This window comes from Excalfactoria chinensis, chromosome Z (assembly GCF_039878825.1).
Source record: "Excalfactoria chinensis isolate bCotChi1 chromosome Z, bCotChi1.hap2, whole genome shotgun sequence".
Taxonomy (NCBI): domain Eukaryota; kingdom Metazoa; phylum Chordata; class Aves; order Galliformes; family Phasianidae; genus Excalfactoria; species Excalfactoria chinensis.
The window spans coordinates 59,041,847-59,069,045 of record NC_092857.1 but is presented as its reverse complement, the minus strand read 5'-3'; the positions used below and the strand labels follow the sequence as shown (position 1 = coordinate 59,069,045).

The window sequence follows — 27,199 nt, the reverse complement described above, 5'->3', positions numbered from 1 at the left end:
GTTAATTGTCTATTGAATTTACTGGACAGCTGACAGTTAAATAACTTCTTAATTCAATGGGATCATTTTAAGATTTCAAGTCTGATCACAGTGAGCAATGATAAGTATTGACGTAACTGCTTTCTGCAACTAAGTCATTCAAATGCTCCAAATACATGTTTGTGTGTGATCTCAGTTTCTAGTTGGGCCCCCAAGCCCTTCCACTATAACCACACAAACCAGTACTAAGATAAGGTAATTTTTGTCTGTGGCTTAGTGTGAAGCATTGGCACAGGCTGCCCAGAGAGGTGGTGGGTGCTCTGTAGGCACTCACAGTCAGGTTGGATGGGGCTCAGAGCAGGAGAGTTGGACTCAGTGGCCTTTAAAGGTCTGTTCCAGATCAAATGGTTCTGTACTATCCTGCCCTGTCACTGCACTGACAAATTTTAAGACACCACCCACAGTCTACAGTGATGTCTGCAAAGAACAGAACAAGGAGCACACCAAAGCACGAATTCAGAACATCTCAGACTGCTGCACATTACTGAGATTTATTTCAGTGTTACTGGTTACCTAATGCACATAAAAAACTTGGTAAATGCAGAGCCACCGTGAAAGCAGCCAGCAAGCTTAGGAGAGCCTGGCAACAATAAAGATTCAGTAAGATTTTGACTTTGGTTGCAGTTTGTTTTGTTTTGTCTGCTCAAGAAGCCAGCAGTTTCTAGGACCTATTACTCAATGGAGAAACTCTAACATACCAAAGTTGCTCCCTGCAGTGGGAACGTAACTAATTGCTGAGTGGAGTTCCCTACTGACTGCCTGAGTTTGGTTTCAGCAGTTGTGCTGTACAGGTTCAGCTTTTGAGAAACCTCTTTTCCTGTAGAACAAGTAGCACATGAGACTTGAAACAAAAGGGTTATCTCAGTCTTTTGGATGCCTTCTCTTGGAGATGGATGGTCTCAGGCTTTCTGAACACAGATGTTATAGTCTAGAAATTCATATTTCTTTTGCAATTTGTGATCACCCTATTTCACCTCCTTGCTAAACTTGCACTAGCCTCTATTGTGAGCTCATACTGATGTTCCTTTGACTCTGCTCCCAGAGGTTTTCCCTTATTTCCCTTATTTGATTGCTGTATGTTGTTTGTCTGTGCAAGTTTGTGTGTGTGTTTGGGAGTGGGGGGTGAGTGGAAGGGGGTTGTTTAAGTACAACAAAGCCCACTCCTTGGTGACAGGTGACAGGATGAGGGGAAATAGCCTTAAGTTGCACCAGTTAGGAGGTTTAGGTTGGATATCAGGAAACACTTTATTATAGAAGGGGTTGTTAAGCTCCCTGGGGAGGTGATTGAGCCACCAATCCTGGATGTGATTAAAAACCATTTGGATGTGGTGCTCAGGGACATGATTTAGCAAAGGGTTGTTAGGGTTAAGGTAGTATGGTTAGGTTGTGGTTGGACTCAATGATCTTGAGGGTCTTTTCTAAACGGACTGATTCTATGATTCTATGATTCTGTGATTACAGTTTTGAGCTCTACTTTGCTAATCAGCAATAGCTTTTTTCAGTGAGACGGATGAAGTGAGTAATAAACATTAATAATGCCTCTGCTAATAATTAACTTGCATTTTAGCATGTGTACCCAACCTACTTTAATGATGGAATAGCTTCTTATAGCCAGTCCAAGTCATTCCACTTTTCATAATGCTTTTACTACGTACACATTGTGTGGAGCTGAAGGAATCTACTCAACCTGATTTCAGTATTTACAGCAGTCTGAAACCAACAGCAGAACTGTACTAACGGTGCTTAAACTCTGCGTTACAGGTTTCATGAAGTCCTCTTCAGTAGTATGAATGATTCTGTATGAAATCTGCCTTCAAGATTCTAAGCCAATCCTTACTTAAATCTTTTCTTTGTGTTCTTCTAATTGTGAACTTGAAAATGGCTGCAGGTGTAGCAGAGCTGTTGTTTTTGCGGCTGTCCAATATGCCAAGTCACAAGAACATCCTACAGCAACAGGGGAAAACAAAGTTGAATGTGTTTAATACAGTGCTGCTTCTCACTGGGGAGAGCATCTGAGTGTGTTTATAAGGATTTGTTTCTGCAGTTCAATCTCACAGAAAGTCTCTTGCTTTGTCTCTTTGTTTGTATTTCTCAGTTTTCTTCTTTTCAAGTTTCAGCTTTGTGTTCTGTATTTGTTTGAGCAGCTCCAGAGACTCATGAATGGATTGAAATCCTGGTAGAAAAATAGGAACATTAATGAAATTGTGGTTACTTTGAGTGCACTAAGAGATTCTTCTTTTTCTCCCTAAGGGCTCTTGGCCCACTTGTAAACCAGAGCACATTAAACCCAATTTATTTGTTCCATCTTTTTAGTGAATACCATAAACATGCAATATCAGCTTATGTTGCCAGCTCTTTGCTGCAGGGTTCATATCTTCCAATGCACTGGACAATATCAAGCATGATAGGAATAAACTGTAATCAATGTATTTGTAGTCTGAAACTAAGGAGATAGTGTCTGCATATAAAACCAAGGGTGGCATCAGATTTACAGTGCATTGTTCTTATATTGAGCACTGATTTTTATTTCTTTAAGTTTGAATTAAGGACGCCCTATGTTCCCACCAATGTGCTTGGTGCAGCGCCTTGAGGTCCAGCTGTGTGTATCTGGCCACACTGATGTTCAGTTCCTCTACCTTTTTTTTTTAATGTCTCTTGTAACATGACAGCGGATGTCATTTTTCATACTGGAACATCTGCTTAAGACAGGCTGGTTTTATCACTGCTACGTATGAGATAGCATTCAACCAAATCAGCACATATGTTGTTTAGAAGTTTAAATCCTGAGTGTGTCTGTGATTTCCAGGATGCTGATCTGTGAGAAAGCCCAGGGAGCTGATGAGACAGTGTATAAATTGCTCCAATGTCCTTCATACTGCTCTGTACCTCTTCAGTGGCCTTTTCTCTCCCTGTTTTGGTGGGTTCAGTTCTACTAGACTTCCATGGAAAGAGCAATTGCTGAACCTGAGTTTGAAGGCATATATTGCCGAGGTTTTGTGTAAACAGATCTCTTTTGTTACTGACATCCACAGGCAGGAATCTCAAGAGCACCCACTAAAACACTGGAATCTTTTATTCTGAAGTTTATTATCCCCAGCATTCTTCTGCTTACCGGATTGAACTTGATGGTCAGTCCTTTGTGCCTGGAGCTCCTTCCTGTATCAAGATTGTTGCTAATTTAGAACTTGATTTGTTAACAGCTCTGGAGCAGAGCTTGTACGTCGCAAATAATGGAGGAATTGCAACTGAAGTAAGGAGCTGTGGTCCTAGATCACAGACAGCTTTGAAGATGAGAACACGCCAGACGTGAAGAGCTTTGTAGTGTTTTCAGCCCTCTGTTCCCTTGAGCACTGGCTGAGTGATTTTATTTTATTTTTTTGCATTAACTTCTGTTTCCATTTCATTTCCATTATCAGCTGAGTGTGGGGCAATAGGATACATTATAGTGAGCAAAATCTCCCTTTTCAAAGCCTTCTGCTTTGCGCAAGGCAAATTGCTTTTGATAGTTCAACAGCCAGAATTCGCTCAGGCTGGTAATGAGTCTGTGATCAGGGAATCACACTCAGCCTCACTTCACCCATAAGAAGCATCTACTGTGTATTCAGCAATGTTCTCTAAATGCTTTTGTATTCATCTAGCCTATGGTCTGGGTAGGGCAGCTGTTAGCAACCAGGTGCCTCTTTCTCAATCTCCTGTTAGTAGAAAATGGAGAGTAAAGGCTGTAAAAAATATAAAGCAAGCAAACAGGATCAGCAGGACCTGAGGCAAAAAGCAAAAACGTTCACCTCTCAATTAAGGTTAGTAGCCCTGTGAACAGAAGAAAGAAGTACTCAGAGAAACCCAGAAAGTGGATTGTGAAATTGCCTTTTAGACCATTTTACCATCAGACCCTTAGGAAGAGAAAGCGACTTGTGTGTGAATATCCTGCTGGTGCTGGTAAGGACAGCTGGGCTAGCCCAGAAGCCTAAAATGACACCTGTGAAACCAATGTGTGGGAGAGAGAAACAGTCTTTTGAAGGTACTTGTCTCATTACTGGAAAATATTTTCTGCAGTGGTAATTTACTGTGCAAACGTATTGACAAATAATTGCATGAAATTCTCACCTGATCTGTATTCATCCTGGATTTCCTCAAGCTCCTTCCAAATCTGTCTTTCAAACCTGGTGATTCTTGCATGCAGGTTTTTTCCATCACTTTTCACTTGGTTCAGCTGCCTTTCGTGTTTCTCTGGGTTGTCTGTTTGCTCTAGCTGTAGTGACAGAAGTAGAAGCTTCTCATCTATTTTCTTTTCTGCTGCTTCCTTTAAACACATGGCAGAAGGTAATGGTAAGACGCTTTAAGTATGTCCACCATAATACTCCATCCTGGCAGACCTGAAGTTAATCAGTTTTTCTTCCCAGTCCCAAGAATAAGAGAAGTGCAGTGAGGTTTCAAACTCTGAAAGGGATGTCAGTCCTCTTTTCCCCAGGTAACTGGATTAACTGGGGAAGGGGCTGGGGCAGGCCAAAGGGGCTTTATTATTTATGATTTTTATCATTTATTTTAACTCCAGTTGTTCTCTCTGTTTTGTTCTCTAACAACAGGCTGGGAATTGAAACAACTTATTTCAGGCTGCATTTGTGCACTTACCTCAAACACAATTTTTTGAGCCAAGGAGTGAACCAATGAAGGGTGTACCCAGCTCCATGAGTAAGGGCAGTGAGCCCCTAACAGCTGCTATTTGGAGCCCAGTGCCACTCCTGAGGGCCACTGCACCTCCTCATAGATACGCTCATATCTGAGCCATGCTGCTGCCCTCTCCTTTCTTGCTCTTTAAGTTACATTGAGTCCTCTACTAAGATCCTAGCAGGTACCTCACCTTTTGCAGCCCTGGTGGCTCAGAGAATTCAGGCAATGCTGGGGCTCTGCTTCTCAGGGAAAATATTTGCAAACCTGGCAGAGTTTGCTGAACCTAAACTGAGTTTATGGTGGTGCTAAAAAGGCATTCTGTGTTTACAAACATTGCCATGCTGTACAGGTGGCTGGTGGAGTGAGTCAGCTCCAGGAATAACCAAACTGCTGCTTCTTACTCCCAACACAGCTCCAGCTTCAGCATGAAACATATCCACCTGCCCTCTTATCCATCTGGCCTTAGCCATGTCAAGAAAGTGTCCACCTGGACTTTTAACAGACTTTTTACATGATCTAGTAGGGATAGGACAGGGGGAATTGTTTTGCACTAAAAGAGGGGAGATCTAGGTTAGATATTAGGAGGAAGTTCTTTACTCAGAGGGCGGTGAGGCCCTGGCACAGCTGCCCAGAGAAACTGTGATGCCCCATCCCTGGAGGTGCCCAAGGCCAGGTTGGATGGGGCCCTGGGCAGCCTGAGCTGGTGGGGGACAGCCCTGCCCATGGCATGAGGTTGGGGCTAGGTGGGCTTTGAGCTCCTTTCCAACTCAAACCATTCTGTGATCCTATGTTTGATCCTGAAAACAGCCAGCTGTTCTGATAAGGCCCACGTCTGGGCCACGTGTTTTCCCTGACAAGATACCCACCTGCTGCAGGGAACTGCTTTAGCATGGGGTTGGACTGGGTGATCTCTGGAGGTGCCTTCCAACCCATTCTGTGATTCTGTGACCACCAGTTGCTCTGTGCACACATGTATGAACATATACAAGAATAAAGGCACCCCTTATAATTTCATCTGTTAAAAGGCGACTTAGAAATCTTTAAGATCTGTTAAAGTCACACCGCTTGATACTGCAGCTCTCTCCAGTGTGAGCTTAACTACATATAGTTTGTTTTCTCAAAAATCATCACAAAAACTGCATTAACGGGGTAGCTGTGAGACAGTGCCTGAAGGGTCACTTTCATATCTGCCTGGTTGCACCAATTGTTCAGTATTGACAACTAGAGATTGTGAAGCAGAATAAGTGGAAACTAAAGTTCTATTGTGTTTTAGTCCCTTCTGAGCAATTTCTCTGTGTGGTTTTGTTTAGCAGCCCTCATTCTGGTTGTAAGGTATAGCAGGTATGTTTTAATTGGTTTTGAACTCTGAAGCCGAGTGAACGACAAGCAGCAAAGGAGGAAAAGCTTTTAGAGTTGTGTGCCTCGGTGGCGCAGTGGTATAAAGTGCTGCTTGCAGCACCGAAGGGCCCGGGTTCAAATCCCCTCTGTGGCGCAGGGGGTAGAAGTGCCTCTTTGCTACACAGAGGGCTCAAAACCCGGGAGTTGGACTCAATGATCTCTAAGGTCCCTTCCAACTCACACGATACTATGATACTATGATACTAAGGAACTGATCAGAAGATACTGGCCCTGTGCCAAGCACTGACTGCTGCAGAGGAATCTAAACTCGCTGCATATTAATACACCAAGCACAGTATGGTGATGGCATGTCTGTATTTGAAACAGGTAAGGATTTCCATAGAAGATCCCTTACTATTCTGAGCCCGTCAGTAAATGGAAGAAAACCTTATGATGCTCAGTGATGGTACTGATGATTGCTCTGGGAATTTGAGTGAGGAGCTGAATCTCAGGACTTCCAGATATTCCTTTGAAATAAATTATTCTACAGTCTTCAGTATTTCATAATTCATCATTTTACTGGCCATCCCACAAGGCACCAGGGCAATTCCATTTTTGTGCTCTATTTCATGGTGTGTGTAACTTGCTGTGTGGGAAGCCTTACCAGCCTCTCCTTCATCGCACTGAGCAGCTGGTGCTGGTACTGGGTTTGATCTTCAGATTGTGTCAGCTGTGCCTCCGTCCACTTCCGCTGATTCCAAATCTGATCTTTGAAGTCATTTAGAGTGCTTGTCAACCTAAAATTATGGTAGGGGTTCTTTTTAGTAACAAGACTTAAGGTTTAGTCAGAACTGTGGGGGAGTCTTGAGTCATTAGAGTAAATATTTTAAGTTACTTCAGATCTCCTCAGTAGTTTCCTAAGGGGACCAAGCTCAATTATTTTATTAATCCTTACCTTGAAGTCTGCATATACACGACAAAACGTCATTTCTCTAGTGCAGTCTAATTTGAGAAAATACCCAAGGGCAGAAAAATGCTGTTTTGCAATTGACGATTTGCAATCAAATCTTTATCTGAAGTGAGTGAAGAAGCAACACTATCCCACTGAACATCATCTGTGCTGCTGGACATCACAGTGGGTACCAGAGTCATCTGTGGTTTGAAAAGGCTCATAAGGATGAAAGACATTTTTAAGCAATGGCTTACAAATGTGGAGAAAACATGCACATGCCTCTAAAGCACCAGCTGGACAGAAACGTGAAAGCCCTCCCAGGGAAACAGTACAGGCAGCTCCTGGAGACACAAAAGGGCAGTGGCTAAAAGAATGCCACACAGAACAAACTTGCAAACTCCCGAGCTAGAGAGCAGTGTGTTTGCTTTTCTTGTGCTGCAGCACAAGCCACAAGGGTACATGGACGTATAGCTCCACGGAAAGTCTGAGTGTAACCATATTAATTCCTAAGGTGTACTTGGATGCAAAGAGTGACCAATTGAAATTTGTTTGGGTCTCAGGCAGGTTACAAACCAGCAAGGAAGGAGCAGGATTTTACAACTAGACTTCATGTTTAAAGCACTTGTAACACTTATGGCACTTTCCAAAGAAACTGTTTTTTAAATCCAAGTGATTGATGACAATTTTGTATCTGCCTAATGAAGTGATAATTGCCATCTAATGTAATGTAATTACTACTATAATGTGAGAAACAAATTAACATTAGCAGAATTTCTGAGTGACATATTATTGCTGTTTGCTTGCTGTAGACAGTGCCTTACCAAGATCTTGTATGGCTGTGAAGTCAGTTCATGATTATTACTCATTTTATTAGTTATGGGACTGTTTTAACAATAACACGTGTTTGGGGCTGAGTGAGCTTTTAGCTTCCTTCCAACCCAAGCCACTCTATGATTCTTTGAATTACTATCCCTCCTGCATGGAGCTAAAAAGAAAGAGACATATAGTGAGCCAGGCTGCAGAAACACATGAGTTGCCATAGTCCTGGTTCAGAAAAATACCTGAAATGAGATAGTGTGGATATTTAATAAGAGCATCCTCTGAGTAGTTCTGGGATAAATGTGAGAGCAGAACTACTGACGAGTAATCTGCCTCTGTGCAGTTGAATACAGCTATTTGTCAGCTAACTGGCTCTGAAAGACAAGCACCCAGTCCTCCAACTGTGAAGGCCAGTGTTATATAGCAAAGCACAACTCTCCCTGAAGTCCAGAAATAGTTTAAAAATTCATCAGGTTTTCAGTAATTGTATATAGAAGTATCATTTGTGCTTTTACAATACAGCTGCCGGATCAGAAAAACTGCTGGTTATCGGACAGCTTCATGTCAGCTGAAAAGATAACTGAGCTTTAAAACCAAGTCAAACGTGGCAGCTCATAGGCAGGAACTCCAGTCTGTCCTAGCAAGAGAAGTTACATTTTACTTCACATTAAACAACACAGTGCTAGTGCATCTCAAAGCCTTGGAAGCTTCCTATTTCTGTTTTGTAAGGCCTAGTTGACTTATAAGAATATCAGCGTTTTCTTAAAATTTCATATTTCCCCCTTTTCTGGCATTTTTTCCATTCTTCTTTTCCTTTTTATTTTGGTATTTACTTCTTGTTAATCTCGCACTGTCTTGATTCTCTTCATCCTTAACTCTCTGTCTCTCTGTAACTCCTTTTTTCTTCATTTTAATCTGTTCTCTTTTTTAGCTGCTATTTCATCATTCATCCCTATTCCTTTTCTTATTTTCTTGATGTGAACATTTTGTGTTTAAAACAGCGTATTTTTAACTCTGAATGCAATTCAGATAAATTTAATTCAAATACTCCAGCATTTTAAGAATTGGAAATGCTGCCTTTGAAATACTGTTGCAGTGTTATTATAATTAGATTTCAAATTGTGCTGGCTCTGCTGTTTAGTGCTGGGCTGTTTAGCCTTGTTCTGCATACGGGTGCCACGTACTTCAATTCATTGTGTAATCACTGGAGCTCCCACCTCTGTAAAACTCATCAAGATTAAAAGGACACTCTAAAAGTACTTTTGCATCCAGAACAGGAGAAATATGTGGCTTAACAAAGAAACAATAAATTACAAATTCAAGGGCATGTGAGGCTGTGCAGCTTCACCCCCCAGCTCCATCTCTGTCCTGCCCCGGCCCCCCTACCTCAACCAGCACTGCCCCATCCTAGCTGCTCTCCCAGCTGAGCAGGCAGAGCAAACCTGCCAATAATACCTAACCTGCGCCTTAGGCAAGTCACAAGTTAGCCTCAGTTACTGTGGTAAATAGTGTCTTTCTATTCTGTTCCTTTCTTTGAGGTATGGAAGGGTAATTGCTTTTGTACCTTTCTTCTACAGGATGGCATTTAGTGCCTCATTTTAACAATTAGCTTGCAAGACAATGTATTTTCATCACGTATTTTCATTATCTTATAGTATGGATCTTCATTAACCTTCTCTTCATGTTTTAAATAGATGTTAATTAATGGGTTTGTTTGGCTGTTTCGTGACAACCTGTTCGTCATACTGAAGTATCCAAGGTGAATTACCATAATGAAAACACTTCATCACCTACTTGAAATCCAGAAGTTGCAATTTGTGATGTTGATCTCCCTGGAATGTCTTTAACGTTGAGCTTTGATCGGAGTTGGAAGTCTCTATCTTGCCTAAGAGCTGCATTATCTAATGAGAATTAACAGAGAATGCCTTTATGAGCCAGAATGCGAGCACTTACCTTTGAATATATATTAAGATTGCAAGAATGAAAAAAACAAGACACAAAGGTACAGTTTTGAACTTCTCTCACAAACTATTTCATTCAGTGAAGACTTGAGCTCAGGGTCACTAAGGCTATAGGAACCACTTAGTGGAAGTTTTTGTGGACTTTGCAGGCTTTGTAATCAAATTCACAGACAACTAACACTTTTTATTTCAGTATGACACTTGCACCACTGAAATTTCCCAGAAGATGTTAGGACCCAAGGAGTAATATTCCTTGACAGAAAATATTGATCAAAAACCTTTTGGACTCCCAACAAGGGAGAAAGGAGGAGACAGATGCTCACAGATCAATCCCTCACGTGCTCCATTCAGGCTGGAATGAACATCTAAAGCATCACAGAGCACTCTAGCCTGGGTACCTGATGCACTCTGAGGTGTTTCTGGCTGGAGCTGTCCCCATTCTATGGGGCCATTTACTTCTGGGAGAGCAGGATGAGAGACTGCCTCAGAAACCAGGGCTGTGGTTTCTGGACCCTCATACAAATCATAAGATTGTAGAATCATAGAATCAGTTCATTTGGAAGTGGTGCTTAAGGGTCATCCAACTCCCTCACAATGAACAGAGATACCTACAGCTCCATCAGGTCCTCAGAGTCCCATCTGACTCTCAGTGTCTCTAGGAATGGGGCATCCACCACATCTCTGGGCAACCTGTGCCAGTGCTTCACCGACCTTATTACAAAAAACTTCTTTATATCAAAACTAAATCTCCCCTCTTTTATTTGAACACATTTCCCCTTTTCTTGTCACAACAGATGCTGATAAAGAGCCTGTCCTCTTCATTCGTATAGCTTTCTTTAGTTCTGAAAGGGTGCCCTGGTGAGGAAATACCTTCATCTGGTTGATAGCTGTGGCACATATATGTCAACAGGCAGCTGCTAAAAGCTCATTACATTGTTTTGATGCCATATTACTCCTTTTACAAGAAACAGCTCTGTTTTGGAAATTCTCATTTGCTTCTTTCCCACAAATGCATGAGTATAGTTCTCCCCTCTTCACCTGAGAAACTTTGTTCTGCTTCCTGCTTCATGCCTATGATGGCTTATTTTTACCTGGTATTGTTTCAAATGATCTGACACACACCTGCTTCATTTCCCATTCTCAGGCAAAGAGGAATATCTTCATAGGAGTTCAAGGAGACAGGTGTCCAAACAGTGTCTTACAGAAGAATTTCAGGTAAAATACTTTCATTTAAATTGTCATGAATATTTTTTCTTTGTCAAAGAGGGTATTTGGGTGCAAAATGACTGGAATTCTGCCTTGTGCAGCAAAAGATGCAGTTAAAATGCAGTAATGAGTTTTTAACTGATATCAAGTGCATGAGAAGCTGAGTGTCCCATATCTTCTCCAAAGCTCAATTGTAATGTGTACAACATGCAATTTGAAGCAGGAGCAGAAAGCTGTCATGCTGCAGGTTTACAAATCAGACATATCACTGTGCTGTACTTGTGAAGCATTATTGCTAATGTACTTGAGCCTGTGGAAGGTTCTAAAACAGCTACTGGATTCAATGAACCTGTCCCAGATCAGTTATAAGGAATCATAAGCAGTAACACTTTTTATTTATTGCTGGGACATCCCCTCCATCAAGAAAAAAAGGTGGAAAAAAAGAGAGAGAGAGAGACTGAGAAGAAAATACCATTTTGCAGAACATTTTCAGTGCTACAGTTTCAAATATTTTTTAGAATATTGCCAGCATTCATTGGGAACTGGATATGCTGCTGGATGTCCCCTTGCAGACACCTTAAAATTGAAGAAAAAACAATGGAAGTACAAACTAGTTTTCAGCTCCAGAATAAATGCAACTGAATTTTCTGGATGCACTTAAAGCAGAACCATGCTTTAATTCAAGGGTCTTCTAAAACATACTGAGAAACCAACTGTGATGGGTCATTCACGATCTTAGTATTCTCAAATCCTATAACATTTTTGTTATCTGTTCTTAGACTAAGCCTGTTAAAAAGGCCACTACCATTTCACAGCATCAAGGAAAACCTAATTTTTATTTAAAAAAAACCCACAAACTCCTGAGATGCTTTATAAATGGTGTATTCATCATTAGCATCGATCAGCACATAGAAGAGTAAGCACTCTACATGTGCCTCATCATCACTCACTGGATATTGTGAATTTCTGTACTCACCATCTTCTCAAAACTGCCAACATGATTTTTGAGGATAGAGCGGAGGCTGTAGATCTCCTTATCAATGTTCTGGACTTCATGCCTGATAAGACGGATGTCTCCTGATAGCTGTGCAATACTTGCCTCACATCTGCAACCAAACCAGAGACAAGAGAACTTTTGCATGGACACACAGAAGGGTGGAGATGAAGGTGAGGAACTAGAAGGCACTCAGCGTTCAACCAGCAGTCCCCTGAACTGCAGTGACAACATACATGGTGTCCATACATTGCAAACCTCCTTGTGGCTCTCAGCCGTTTGAGGTGACCTGAAACAGTCCACAGCTCACCCTGCTGGGCCAACTACTCCTTGGTTTTCTGCTGCCTAATCTTAACGGTGAGCTAATTTAAATCTGAAATGCAGTTACACAGTCACTCCAGCTGCCTGCAGTCTTTGGATGCCTACCCAGAGTGTGGGAGTGCCCAGACGGCAGCATCCTCTGGCTGGAAGCAGATGTGGAGAATAATCAGTTTTGGAATGGCAACAGGCAAAAAGGCTGTGGTGTTTTATAGGAAGAACTTGTCATTTTCTATTTAAACTCTTTCAGCTGCATTCACTAAAATATCTTGTCACATTTCAAATGGGCAAACAGATGATTTGAGAATGATGGCATTAATTGAATAATATTTAACCAGCTTATGTCCAGGTAATATATGTTTCCAGTTTTTCCTGTCTTTACTATACCTATACACAATGTGTAATATATGTGTATATATTTACATAAATACATCTACTTTTTTTTTTCTCAGGAGGAAGATGATTTGCTTTAGTGTATATGTAAATATTTGTATAACATCATAAAAACATCCAACATGAGCTAGAAGACAGAGACTTCTGCTCCCGCACACCTCCCTGAGCAGTGAAGGATGACAAGAGTCTCCTCTACACCTGCCCCCCCAGGAGCAACCACCTGCTCCCATCAAAGGCACTTGAAACAAAACTGAGGAAACAAATATCCTACCTTGCGTAGCTTGTGCACAGCACAAAGCACCGAACATTGAGTATACATAGAGGATTAGAAGTTGAAACAGATGAGTTTTCAAATGCCAGAGAAATTATCTTCTGAAGAACCACAGGTTAAAGCTAGTTCTGTTGTCAGACAAAGGAACTAAAGAGAGGCTGTGACAGTTTGAATAGACCAGCCTTTTGTCATCTCTTGGTGATGCAGAAATACTGAGATTCACCTACAGAGCATTCATTTCAGGGAAAAGAAAAATGTTTCTGCACATAATAGAGGCTTTGTATTAAGGCCAGAACGTTGATCAAAAAAATTATATATATGTTATTCAACTGGAAAACAAATTACAAAATAGCTCAAAAGACAAACACAGCTCTTGAGAGGCCAGGGAGATTGAGGTGGTGCCTGCTCTGCTGCCTTTACCAGTTCAAACCTCCAACACCAGCATGGAGCTGGCAAGGGATGGTGCACCAGGGGCTGGAAGCCCCATGGGGACAGGGGACACCCAGCACTGTGCTGGGCTGGAGGAGCACATTTATATGTAATAGCAATGAGTCTGTGGCAAAGGTGGGGTTATGGGATTATAGAAACCTCTCCACAGCCAGAGCAGAGGGGACCCTCTTGGAGGTGTTCTTCATGAAGCACATGTACCTACACACAATACTGGTGCTTTGTGCAGTGTAGCATGGTTGCAGCTGGCAGACTTTTACCTGAAAGAAATGGAGATACTTGACACTTTTAATATCCTGCACCAAATCAGTATTTGATGTAGGAGATGCTCAACAGATTGTGGTGAGATCATCGTTTTTCAGTCACATACACAGAAGCTGAGAGTATGTGAGGAGCAGCAGGATGGGTATGGAAAAGTGCAGGAAGGGTGCTCCTTGTTAGATCTGCATATAAACTAAACAGCAAAAAGAAATAAAAGCTTCTAAGGATTGTGCAGAAGGACTTAATTATAGGCAGGAATATAGCTGCCTATATAGCCGCCTCATGTACATTCAAGGAACATTACCCTTTACAGTCATGGAAAGAACAGTATATTCAATAAAGAACTACTAAATTCAGCAAAGTTTGCGTATTCTGAAGGGTGGAATAACTTCATGGGCATGCACCACTGGCTTTGGTAGTCCAGCACTACACTGGATTTTTCTTTTGAGCAACAAGAAAAAAAAAAAAAATCTCAGGAAAAAATTGTAATGCAATCATCTGTGTAAAGTGCAATGATTATTCAGTCTTCTTCTTGGTGTGTCTGAAGAGGTGAGTCAACATTTATGAGAAGTTTCTTCTTACAGTTGATTACCTAAGTTTTATTACTCTAAAATATGATCCCAAGCCCAAAGGAATTCTTGCTTCAATTTATTTTAAGAATTAGAGCACAAATCTAAAAATACAGCTAATTTTATATGCTGCCTGCTGATGTTGAAGGTTGTTTTTACTGTCACTGCTATTTGAAACACAAATGTTTACATGGTGTAGGTATGTGGTCAGGAGGTCCCAAAGTTAATGGATAGACACACCAGTATTCGACAAGAGCGCTCTGTCTGTCTTTCAGGGGAAGACAGAGTGACAGAAAAGAGAGACGCAGACTGAATTACAAGAGCTAATCCACATTAATCCTTTTCATGTGGCAGAATACAGGAGGATGAATCATCTGCTCAGAGAAAGAGCAGTGTTCCATTAAGGCTTACTTCATCCCGAGCAATCTTCAGTTGAGGTCAGGATGCGTGTCAGCAGCAAAACTTCCACTGCAAGTTTGTACTGGGAAGATTTCTATTCAGTCAAAACACACAACTTATATGAAACCCTGAGTTTGTCTCCAGCTACTCTGGGCTATACTTCCTTTACACAGCTTTGGGCTGAGACTAAAGGTTGAAGGAACACGAAATGATCCTTCTGATCAGTTCTGGTTCACTTCAGAGCACCATGCTGGGGACAGTTTTGCCAGCAAGAGAAATGAGAAAGTGCTGAAGATTCGTTAATCAAAAGGAAACTGTACTATGCTTGTGTGCACTGTCATGAATGACTGACCTTCATTATTTTGTGTGGATTTTCATTGTGTAAATGAAAGTGGATCAGTATTTTTTTTAACCCTCTGCATTTTCTTCTTCCATTTCCTGCTTTCCCCTGGTGTGTTTGGTTTCCTTTGCTGCAGACCAATGCTCCAGCATAGCAAATGGGAACAAGACCTACTGCAGCTAGCAAAAATGAGCAGCATGCCTGGAGAAACACTGGGAAGAAGTAAGAGGACACATTGCCCACTGAACATTATGACTTTGCTGAAAGCATATCACCTGAAAATTCTGCCCAGATTTGAGAAGACCAAGGGAAAAATTAATTGCATGACCACCTCCTGCTTTCTTTCAGTGCTGATACAAGATTTAAAAAACATATCTTTCTCCTGCCAACTTTAAATGTACTGCTTTCACCACCTACTTTTGAATTTTTGGGCTTTGCTTTAGTAGTTTGGAACCCTTCAGTACACTATGATTTTTTTTTCTGCCTCTCTCTCAGTATCTATACCTGGAAGCAAAGACATCTCTGGATATTTTTTTTAGAAGCTATACATAGCTGCGTACTTCTCTCAGCCAGAAATTTTCCTCATCTCATCACCACATTCCTGGCTGTTCTTAACAACATATCAAGTTTTTCACTTCAGAAAGGGAATTCTGGACTCAATTCAGTATTCTGGTAACTCTGGTATCTCTGCTAGGTACGGAGATATCCGGTCGTTGTTCACCAGTCCTCCACAGCTCTGGTCCAGGACTACAGTCTTGGCATTTCTGACACTGCATATTTGTGAGAGCCCACTGTCATCTACCATTTTTACCACACAGGGCTTATAAAACACTTCTTCTTTTCCCATATGGCTCATATGGCCCAAGTATATTCTTTCACAACACCAATCATATTTCTGTTATCCACAGGTATCAATAGCAGTGATTTTATATGGAAAAAATATGACTGGCCTCCAGAGAAAAACAAACAGTGAAACATTAGAAGCATGCCAGTTCAAGGAGTTTGCTTCCTTAGAGACTACTTTTTTTCAGTGTATATATTGGTTCAGACATTTCTTAATCCATATACTCTCTTGATATGTAACATAGCAGGGTTTCATTTCTTCGTGTCATAACATTAGTTGCTTTTAAATGCCTCATGGAAATTCACTATCAAAGAAAGAAATTAAGTTTGTTCTACAAGACCCACTTTCCAAGAGAGGAGGTGAAGAACAACAGGACAGGTCAGATTATGGAAGGAAAAATTTAAGTATGTTGTGAAGAACAAGACAGGACAAAAAAAAAAAAAAAAAAAAAAAGTAACCTTTTCCTGGTTTGATAATTCTGTTAATGTGTGGAATGCAAAGAGATCAGGCACTCAAATAAATAAATCAATGAATAAATACAAAATGAGTGCAAAATATATTTGTGCCACCTCTGAGCTTGCTTTGCCTAAATCAGAAAAGAAGGCTGTTGTATATTCCTTACCTCACCACTCTTCCACGCAGGTCTCCAAGACTCTGGATATATTTATGGTCCAGGCTTTGAACAGCAAAATTGGTTTGCACTGTGACACCATCTCTTGTTCTTATTTGTCTCTCCAAAACCTGTGAATTGAAAATATTTAATGCAGTGTTGTTTTTCCACATTATTTATGTTTTTTTGAAAAATGGGCTGAAGCACTGGTTCCCAAAAAAGGTCTGTACATTTATTTTTCTTTCAAGGAAGAAGTAAACATCATAATTTTCTTTCAGAAATCTACACCTGTATGAATCAGTGCTCAAGACCAGGTAGGGTGGGGCTTTGGGCAGCCCATGCTACTAGGAGATGTACCTGCCCATGGCAAGGGAGTTGGATTAAGTTGGTTTTTAGGGTATCCTCCAACACAAATGATTCCATGGTGCTGTGAAATTATGTGTCTATCTCTCCCCTAAGATTGTGCTTTATGTAGAAAAGTTCAGCACTCAAAAACAGGGAAATGTTACATTCATCTTATCCCGAAGAGGCATGTGTGTCAGTATGAGCAGCTAGTCAATATATCTTGTTTTGCTCTTTTTGTTTGTTCTGTTGCACAGTAATAAAAGTCTGATCTAAAGACAGAAGGAGCAGCCACCCTGAAGGCTTTTTGGCAGTGGCTCATCCTGATCTTATCTGAATGTGTCACAAGAATTAATTTTAGGAAGATATTTGGAGCTACCATGACCTTTTACAGACATAATGCTGAGAGAGAGAATAATATTCCAGATGCCCCATTTTTAGGACTCTGGTTAAGAGCAGAGGCCCTAAGCTGACATTTCAGTGTTGCCACAGCCATCCAGGGTTATAGCTGGAGATGGGGTGAGAGACACTTCTCACCTCTGCAACTAAGCTTTTTACATAGATGTCTCCTTCACGTAATTTTAAGTCTCTTAGAATCACGGATAGTGAATCAATCAAGGTTGTAGCACTAATTACATTGAGGTGGTTATTTCAGCTTATGCAGTTTTGAGACTGTCGGAGGTGTTTCACCACCTGCAGCTTCACTCCTTCCAGAGTCTTCCCCAGGACAAAACATCCTTCTTTTTAGGGCATTCTTCATGTTTTGGGGTAGACTTGGAATACAGAAGCCACATTTCCCGGTGAATCCCTTTGTTTTTTATAACTCTTTAGAAATGGTCATTGCTCAACTCCTCTAATTCACTGGGCACCAGGAGCAATTCCCCAAACTTGTGCTCTCTGGCAGCTTTGGTTGACAGGTTCTTACTGTGCTGCTTTCTGCACTACTGATATTTCACACTCAGAAATCCTCACAGCCATAGCATAGAAAGTGAGCAAACACTTGAGATTAGGACCCAAAATACATTTACAGACAGGGGAAAAGTTTAGACTTAGAATACTGACAGCATCTTGGGCATTTCTCTTCTGAAATAGTCCTGATCTCAGGTGAGTCACTATTTCAAATTTGTTAATATAAACACATAGAACATAAAATATTTCTTTACATGAGAAACAGAATTTTGAATTTATTGGCATTTGGAAAACATTCAGCACTTCAAAGGATAACACAAATCTCTTTCAAAGTCTATTTTTTGCACTGCACATTTTTGTCCAAAAACAAAAGCAAGGAGTCACTGAATTTCACATATAAATTTGAGAAATAACAGCAAAGAATTAAAGTTTTTTAGCCAAAGCGGGGTACCCCATGAACTTCCAGTACAGAATGATCAGTCAGCTCAGATAAAGAATCATAGAATCACAAGGTTGGAAAGGACCTACAAGATCATTTAGTCCAACAGTCCTCCCTTTGCCATACCTACAGAAAACCACTAAACCATATCTCCTAGCTCCCTGTCCAGACGCATCCTGAACACTGCCAGGGATGGTGACTCCACCACCTTCTTGGGCAGCCATTCCAGTTCCTGACCACTCTCTGAGAGAAAAAGCTCCTTCTTATGTCCAGTCTAAACCTCATCTGATACAACTTGCGGCCATTTCCTCGGGTCCTGTTTGTTGCCTGGGAGAAGAGGCCAAGACCCTCCTCATCACAACCTCCCTTCAGGAAGTTGTAGAGTACAAAGTGTGACCTGAACTTTCATTCCAGTTTAAAATGAGCTTCCTAAAGACTTTCAATGTTCAATTATACAGGAATTATGTTAAGTAGAACATCTGCAACTAGAAAACTAAGGGGGAAAAAAAAATCATGTTATGTTAGAGAATAATGTAGTTTAGTCATTTCCCTTGAATTCTGTCTCCCATGCTCCAACAAAAAATGAAAGCAAATAAGATATGATTCTTTAATAGAAAGTAATCCAAAAACTTGTTAGTATGCTTCCCTCTCCTCCCCTCCCCTTCCTTTTTCTCTTTCCCCTTTCTCTTCCCCTTCTCCTTCCTCTTCTTCTTCCCCTTTCCTTTCTTCTTTCCCTCTTTTCCTTTCACTGCTTTCTTCCCTTCTTTCTTCACAAGGAACAGCAAGTGCCACTGTATAAGAATATCAGAATTTACCTAAAATATACCACTCATGATAAGGACATTTCCACCCCAAGAACCACACAATTGTTGTGTCAATCGTGGACTATTGCTGTGCTAATGAAACAAGGGAAATATCCTTGCAATCTCTTACCTGAATGTCCTGGCTGAGCTTTTCAACTATGCCTGTTATGGTCTGCATGTGGTTCTCCAGTAGCTGCCGAGCAGCAGTCTCCCTGTGCTGAAAGCCTGTGGTTTCCTGGAGGTAGGAGACAATGTCATTCTTGATTCGAAAGGCCTGATGAAGGAGGAAGGATGTGGTCCTCTCCTGGCTGGAAAGCCGTCCCTCCAGCAGATGTGCTTTGTCTCCAGGACCAGGAGTAGGGGATGGGTCTCTCCTGTCAACATCCAAGACCACGGATATTGTTGCAACCATAGAAAACAAACCAAGGGAATGGCATGGAGCTGCATCAGGGGATGTCTGGCTGGCTGCTAGGAAAAGGCTCTACACCAGAGAACAGTGGGAATGGAATGGGATACCCAGGGCAGTAGTCACAGCATTAAGCAGCCAGAGTTCCAGCAGCATTTGGACAACACCCTCAGACATAGTGTCTGGATTTTGTGTGGTTATGTGTGGAGCCAGGAGTTGGACTGATGGTCCTGGAAGATGTAAGCAGCTTTTTTTTTTCAGCACTGTAGGAAAAAAGCACACTGTCTGCTGTCTGTGAATGGAACTTTTATAAAGCTGGATTGGAAGATGGCATTCCCCATGAAATGTCACCGGCTAGGATGTGCTGTGCAAGGTAGCCAAAGAGGTGGTAGCTGAGGGAGTTCAGGCATGTGCCTGAGGCTCCTCAGTAGCATATCATCATAGAAATGCTCATTTTAACCTCTTCCTAATTCATTTCAAATATAGGAATAAATTGACACAGGCAGTGGTCACACTTGGAGCACCCTGGCAGAAACACTGTGTCTTGTGCAGAGCTGACCCCAAAACACACAGCAGCCAGGAGCAGCAGAAGCAGAGCTTGAGCCACACACAGCAGTGCTCATGTCTGATTTCCCTTTGTGATGTTTACACCTACCCACTGGGAAGAAAGTTGCAAAACCAATGGTTTTCTTACAGCTCTCCCAAGCTTGAATATAACCAGTGCAACCGCATATAAATATAGAAGGAAGAGAGAGAGGAAGGATGTTGAATGGAACTGAAACTGGCAGGTACAGAACAAAACTTAATTTAGACAGGAAAAATCTGGAGCTTGATGAAAACTGGAATTATGAGCTACTTCTGAGTAAAAAGGCAGAGAGAAATTTAATTTCTGAAGAACCTCAAGCTTCTGTGTTATCCAGAAATTTTGTTGTTGTTCTTTTGTTTAGTTTTGCTTTGTTCCTTAATTTAACCTGAATGGCATATTTATGCTGTCAGTACTATATGAAATACCCTGATATCAATATGGCTAAAGCTTGTAGCCTCATGATGAATAAAAATATTCAGCCGTTTGGGAAAGAAATTGTATACCTTATCCAGTGCCACTAAAGGCATCCTAAAATTTAACTTACTTGCTTGTACTCCTGTGCTGCAGTATCTCAGTGAAGCTGGCACTCAGAGTGCCAGCAGATAAACTAAATTACATTTTGGGTGGTTCTGTATTGGGCAAAGAGTTGGTCTTGATGTCCCTTATGGGCCCCTTCCAATACAAGACATGATTCTGTAAGTCCATGTTTTCTCCGAATAGTAGCTCTTAGAGTGGTATAAATAGAAGTTTCAATGTAAAAATAATTTTTAAAAGGAGAGAAGAATTCAGCTGCCCTACTCAATCAATACACAAAATGTAAAGATGACAGTTTAATGACTGAAGTGTGCCCAAGGATACTCTGCAATAAATTTTACAGCCATATGGGTGGCTGTTCTGCAACTGGCTTATGTCTACATGTAACAGGAGTGGCATTACATTTGCCTGTGCAACTAGGACTTTAAAATAAAAATTACCTTTGGCAGCCCTGAAACACCAACAAGATCTGAACAATTATTTAAAACCCTTCATGGTAAGAACTCTAAAAACCAAAGTGACCAGTTGAGGTTTTTTATGCTTAGGCAATTTTCAAAAGTGTCATGTTTGTTACAAGCCACCACAGGGAAAGGAAAAGGAAAGGGAAAATGAGAATGTTCTGTTGGACAATAAATGGGTGAGAATGTTAAGTTCAGTGAAGCCTACTGATGTGCAGCTGACCCTCCAAGGCTAATCTCAAGAGTCAGGCTTGGGGTCTGGCTATGACATGAGTATGATTGCAGCCTCTAGCATATGTGGAGCCTGAAATAAGTCTAACCATGTTGAGGGTTTTTTGGCTTAAGAACATGCAAAGAGACAGCCTTGTACTCTGCTGGTGTACAGTAACCCACCAAGGAAGTGCAGTAATATGATTTGAACCCAAGCAGGAGCTGCTAAAGGCTTGGATGTGCAATCCCTAAAGCTCCAGTCCCCTTCGGCTCTTTTTCTTCTCTTCTGACTTGCAGATGTTTTCCTGCTGAGGAGTCCCAGGGAATTCCCCTCAGACAGAGCATGTTGAATTTCATCTTCTTTGCCAGTTACAGTTCCACATTCAGCTTAATGTAGCTTACACACACACCCCTGGGTAAGTGCTTGTCTGCGTGTGGTCTGCCTTTTCTTGCGGTTCTGGTGCAGTCTCCTCATCCACTGCATCCTGCTGTGTAAGGGCAAACCAGCCCACTCACTGCTGTGACTCACAGCTTAGATGAGATATTTGTCTAGGCTCAAGTTTCTTGAACCTAGCCTGCTACAGACAAGTTATATGAGAAGAATTCCCATTCTTGCATTTTACAACTGAAATTCCAATTAAATCACAGAATAGAATTGTACCACAGGGCCTACAGGGACCAGGTACAGTGAGGCTGGTAAACAACTGGGTGTGCACAGCCCTCCCTGCACAGGTTGCTGAGCTGGTTTAGTGACTGCTGTGGTCAAAAAGGAAGGGCCTTGTTCTTTCTTCCTTCTTTCTTGCTCATTCATTTGCCCCTTTCCCTGCTCCCCGTCTCTTTGTCTCGTTTTTGCATTCTCTTCTGTACTTGAAGACAGCCATAGTGCCTATTGGACATCCATGGTTTAACTCCACTTATTTATACAGCAGAACACTGTTCCTTTTTGGTGTTTGGCTCTTGGCTAAATTGCTATTTTCATCAGCTGTGTTAGACTGGCTTCCAGTGTGTGCCAGACCAGGGGGAGAACTGAAGAAGCAGTGAAAAAAAGAGAAAAAAAATCTCTTCAAAAGCAATGGTGAGCCAACAAGCTAATGAGAAGCCTTGCTGTCAGTCAATGTCCCAAGTGCCTCGTGAGAGGCTTGAGGATGCCTGTCACAGCAGCACCCAAATTATGTGGAATTTGGGCCATTTCATGTCACTGGCCTAGAAGAACCAGCTGCCCCACCCCACCCCAAGGAAGCTGTCAGCAGCTCTGAGTGATACTCAGTGCCAGCATCTGGAAGCATGGGATGGAAACCTCATGTCATCTTCCATAAATATCTTCCTCATTGTTATGGGACTTTGATTATAATCTGTCACTTTGCATCATTTTGAATGCTTGTATGCATAATGAGGGCAATAAAATACTCTCAGTTCTCTGTCAGTTTGGGCAGATTTGCCAAAGATTGAGATCCATTATTAAATTAACTTCTGCTGCAAACCTTTTTTGGCCTTTTAATTTAAAGTTAAAATATTAGCTTTGCTTCTATTCTGCTTCAGTAGAATGAAAATAGAGTTAAGAAGTCCAATACAATTTGATTTATTAATGACCTCCCTCAGAAGAGCTGTGTGTGTGTTATAAACTAACCTTGCAAGCTACTGTTCTGAGCATATCATTTATTATTATCAACCATAATTAACCTTTGGGAGGAGAAGCTGGGGTTTCATACTTTACAGGCTCTACTGCCGTTGCTCCTGCACACACTGGGATGCTTTCTGTAGGCTAAACTATCTCCTGTGGGGCTCAGAGCCAAATCATATGCTTTGCAGCATGTGCAGGCTGAGGGAGCTGGGCTTGTTCAGCCTGAAGAAGACTACAGGATGATCTCATTGCAGCTTTCTAGTACCTAAAGGGAGCTACAAACAGGAGGGGAGTCAACTCTTTACAAGGGTAGATAATGACAGAGCAAGGGGAAATGGTTCTGTGTTGAAGGAGGGAAGATTTAAGTGGGATATCAGGGGAAAGTTCTTTACCAAGAGAGTAGTGGAGTTTGAAACAGTCTGCCCAGAGAGGCTGTGGATGCCCCATACCTGGAAGTGTTCAGTGTCAGGCTGGATGGGGCCCTGGGCAGCCTTTTCTAGTATTAGATATGGAGACTGGTGGCCCTGCCTGTGGCAGGGGGTTGGAGCTGGATGATCCTCAAGGTCCCTTCCAACCCAAGTCATTCTGTGATGCTGTAATTCTATGATATGCAATGAACTTATCTATAGGTGAAGTACTTACAGGCTAACGGCCTGAAGCAGACAGCGGAGATACTGTGAGGAAATAGAGGAAGGCAACCAATTAAGGGCTCCCTGATCTTCAGTGAACTCTGAACACTGTGCTGCACTGTGTGTTCCTGCAAGACTGGAGAGCCACAGGGAACTGGCTGTGCCAGAGGATGTCCTCAACCCAGAGCCTATGGAATGAATATTGAAAGGAAAGAAGGGAACTAAATGGGGACGCAGGACCAGTTGAGTCTGAGTGGGCTTGAGGAATGACAGGAGCAGGAAATAGGAGGAGAGGAGCCCTGGGTCCTGCTGCTCTCCTTGCACCAAGAAGGATTAAAGCACTCCCATATCACAGCCCCATCCTCTCCCCTGCCTTTGATGAGCATTACTGAGAGATACAGATGTATCTGCAGTCCCTGTGCAGCTGGGCAGGTTCTCCTCCCTTCTTTGGAAATGTCTTTGGGAGAGAGAAAAACAAGGTTTACTATTGCCTCATCAGAGGCTCTTGGAGGCCATCTTCTAACTTCTGGTAGAGGTCCACTCAAAAAGTTGCCCTGTGAACAAGTTTCCCAAAGCCAGGTATAACACACTCCCATTGATGTAACCCCTATTCCTTCCCACATTTCCTGCCATCTTTCACAAGCCTACATCCATGCTTCCAGCTCAACTATCCCCCCCTGAAGTTTCCCTCCCCTGACATTACCCAGATGCAAAACTGCATCGCCACTTGCTCAGACAGCAAGTCTTTGTGCTCCTGCTTACTGCTGCTCAGAAGACTAGAATAAAATAAAACACATAATAAAATAAAGAAAAATAAATGACCCCTTCTTTACACTGAAACCAGCAGTAGCATTTAACTTTAGCTCTACGTGGCTACTGATTCCCTTGAAATCTGCAGGAAAATCAAATCTCTGAACTCTAAGACTCCAGCAGATCTGTCTGAAGTGCCCGAGGAATTCAAAAATCATGAAGTGAACGAAGAGGGGAAAATGGAACAACCTCACACACTTCATTGTTCTGTGAAATCAGGTTAACAGCAGTGCAGAGGCACTTGTAGGGAAACACTGCACATCAGCAGGGAAAAGATTCAAATCATAGAATCATTTCAGTTGGAAGGGACCACTAGAGATCATCTAGTCCAACCCCCTGCAATGGACTTCTAGTTCAGGGGCTCAGAGTCCTGTCCAGCCTGCCCTTTAATGTCTCCAGGAACAGGGCATCCATTGCTATTCTGAGCAACCTGAGCCAGTGCCTCACTGCCAGTACTGAAAAAACCTTGATTATACCCAATCTAAATCTCCCCTTTTTTAGTTTGAACCCACTTCCCCTTGCTCTGTCACAACAGACCCTGCATAAGAATCTGCCCCCTCCTTTCTTACAGCCCCCTTTCAGATTCTGAAAGGCCTCTCTCAGGTCTCCCCACAGACTTCTCCAGACTGAACAGCCCAGCTCCCTCAGCCTGAGGGACCCTCATAGTTCAGGTGTTTCATCTCTTCAGTCATCTTTGTGTTCCTCCTCTGGACATGCTCCAAAAGGTTCATGTCTCTAAGGCAAATAATGAAAATACCTCCAGATGCTGTATTTCTTGATTATATTTGTTTATTTTTGTTACTTCCGAGAATTATTAAACTTTAATAAATTAGTAAAGGAGGGCATTTCACTAATAGTGTAGTCTTTTTTTCATTAGTTAGGACTCTGGACATTTCCTTACAGAGTTTTCTGTAAGCAAAGCTGCAGTTCCAACTTAGGGAAACCAGTCTTAACTTGCAGTATGCAGGGTTAAAGAGGCAGCAAGAAAATATCACAAAAATTCAGAGAAAGAATGCTGTAAATGTGACACCAAGGGCAACTAATAAGTTTGCTTTTATTTGAAGTCGTTTCCTCATCTGTGCAAAAGAAGAGTAATCCGGCTTTATGGCACTTCATGATTGCAAGTAATCCACATGCACCTTCAGATTATATGAACCTTCAGTGTTCTTGCTGGATGCAAATAAATCTTCATTTCTTTCACACTGGGAGAGGTTGTGGCTTGGAGAGAATATGGACTTTTTCTGGCCAATGGGGACTTTGGAGAAAATAATACGACTATGATCTAAGGGAAGCATCCACCTCTTGTGTGTTGCCCCAGAAAAGTGCCATCATCCCTGGCATAGTGACCTTCTCAGCAGCATGAATGTTCCTGGCAGGCCCATGTAATGCCAGAAGTCATCTGCAGCATGAGGCTCACTGGTTGAACCAGGACAGGGCTGAGAAAGCAAAGGTGTTCCTTGCAGCTGAACAACATCTCCTGTCCAGAAGGAGCTGTTGCATGACTGAGATCATTCATTTGGGTGTTTTTTAAGTCACCTCTTTTGTTTGGTGTTTGAAAATCAGTATCCTGTCAGGCATTCCAATAATAACAGATCAATGATTTGCCACTGAACATGCATCCTGTTAATTTTTACCTACTGGGAGTGATATAGGTCACTCAACCCTTCACTGCAGCATCAAAGAGAATCCTTCCTTCCTAGGAGCCCAGATGCACATTTTTCCATCCTCTCTAACAGTCAGGGACAGAACCTTCTGCACAGAAGCTCTGTTGAAAAAAACAACCAAGGCCAATTCTAAGAACTGTGTGAAACATACAACAAATTTGGCCACTTAGAGTGTGAAGTTTGTTTTTTTGTTTTATTTTTGTCTTTTAAACAGAGATCTTAAGAAAGCCTTCAGATATTTACTGAGTAACGTTACAAGTTCTATGCAGCAGTGCTGCAATACACAACTCTGAGATTTCACTGTCAGTTAGTCTAAGCAATTCCTACATCAGCATGGGAAAAATATGACTATAAATGAAAGCTCAAAGTTGGACATACATCTCCTAGTTTCTCTTCTCTCCTATGAGCAGCAGTTATCTATGGTGTCTTCTGTGCCTGCAGCACCTCCAAACACCATTTAGGAGTAGGCAGACCAGCATGCTGTTAGATTCCTCTGCCCTGAGATGGGTGACCTTGAAGAGTCATTAAAGCTAATAGCTTAAAGCATCATGAATTTGACCAGTAAAATAAATAAATAAATAAATAAATAAATAAAATGCAGGAGGAAAAGACAGAAGAAAATTACTAAAATCTTAAGAAGAGTTCTTGATCTCCCAGCTAGTGAAATGTTGAGAAATAAGCTTGTGTTATTTCATATGCAGATGTCACGTGATGCCAAACAGAGGGCTTTTTTGGTCTAACAATAACTGATCTCTTCTCTGGTGACAGTGACAGGGCCCAAGGGAACGGCATGGAGCTGTGTCAGGGGAGGGGCAGTTGGGGGTCAGGGAAAGGGTCTACATCAGAGGGTGGTGGGCATGGAACAGGCTGCACAGGGCTGTGGGCACAGCCCCAAGCTACTGGAGTTCCAGGGGTGTTTAGACACCACACTTAGGCATGGGGTTTGGTTGTGGGTGGTGCTGTGTAGAGTCAGGAGTTGGACAATCTGGGAGTTCAAAATTTAAGAAGAATTATAATATTCATTGTCTGTCTATGAAACACACTCATGGTATATTTGTGGGGTGACTGCAGACTGACAACTGACATTTATGGACAAGCAAGGGGAAATCAGAAGCTTCATGTGCCCCACAGCTCTTCAAACAGGCTTTCCAAGTCAGTCCTTGCCCAAATCACAGGAATCATAGAGATCATATTGCAGAAAAGTGCTCCCAGCTGCTTCCATCCAAGAGCACAGAGGGCCTGGAGGCAGCCAGCATGAGCAGCTCATGGAGTAATGAGGTTTGGAGCACACTTTCGTCAGAAGAACAAAACCTGTCTGTAGAACAAGGTAGCCATAATGGTGTGCAGCAGCTGCTGTCA

At 41.9% G+C, this 27,199-nt stretch overlaps 1 protein-coding gene across 1 annotated transcript; it reads right to left on the bottom strand.

Moving 5' to 3' along the window:
- Positions 1–2,090: 2,090 nt before the first annotated feature.
- Positions 2,091–19,334, bottom strand: FAM81B (family with sequence similarity 81 member B). Its single transcript, XM_072360424.1, has 7 exons — positions 19,053–19,334; positions 16,442–16,560; positions 11,960–12,089; positions 9,611–9,717; positions 6,710–6,842; positions 4,144–4,339; positions 2,091–2,212 (listed from the first exon to the last, which is right to left on the bottom strand). The coding sequence occupies exons 1-7, from the start codon at positions 19,332–19,334 to the stop codon at positions 2,091–2,093; spliced, it is 1,089 nt and encodes a 362-aa protein (XP_072216525.1).
- Between the last annotated feature and the right edge of the window lie 7,865 nt (positions 19,335–27,199).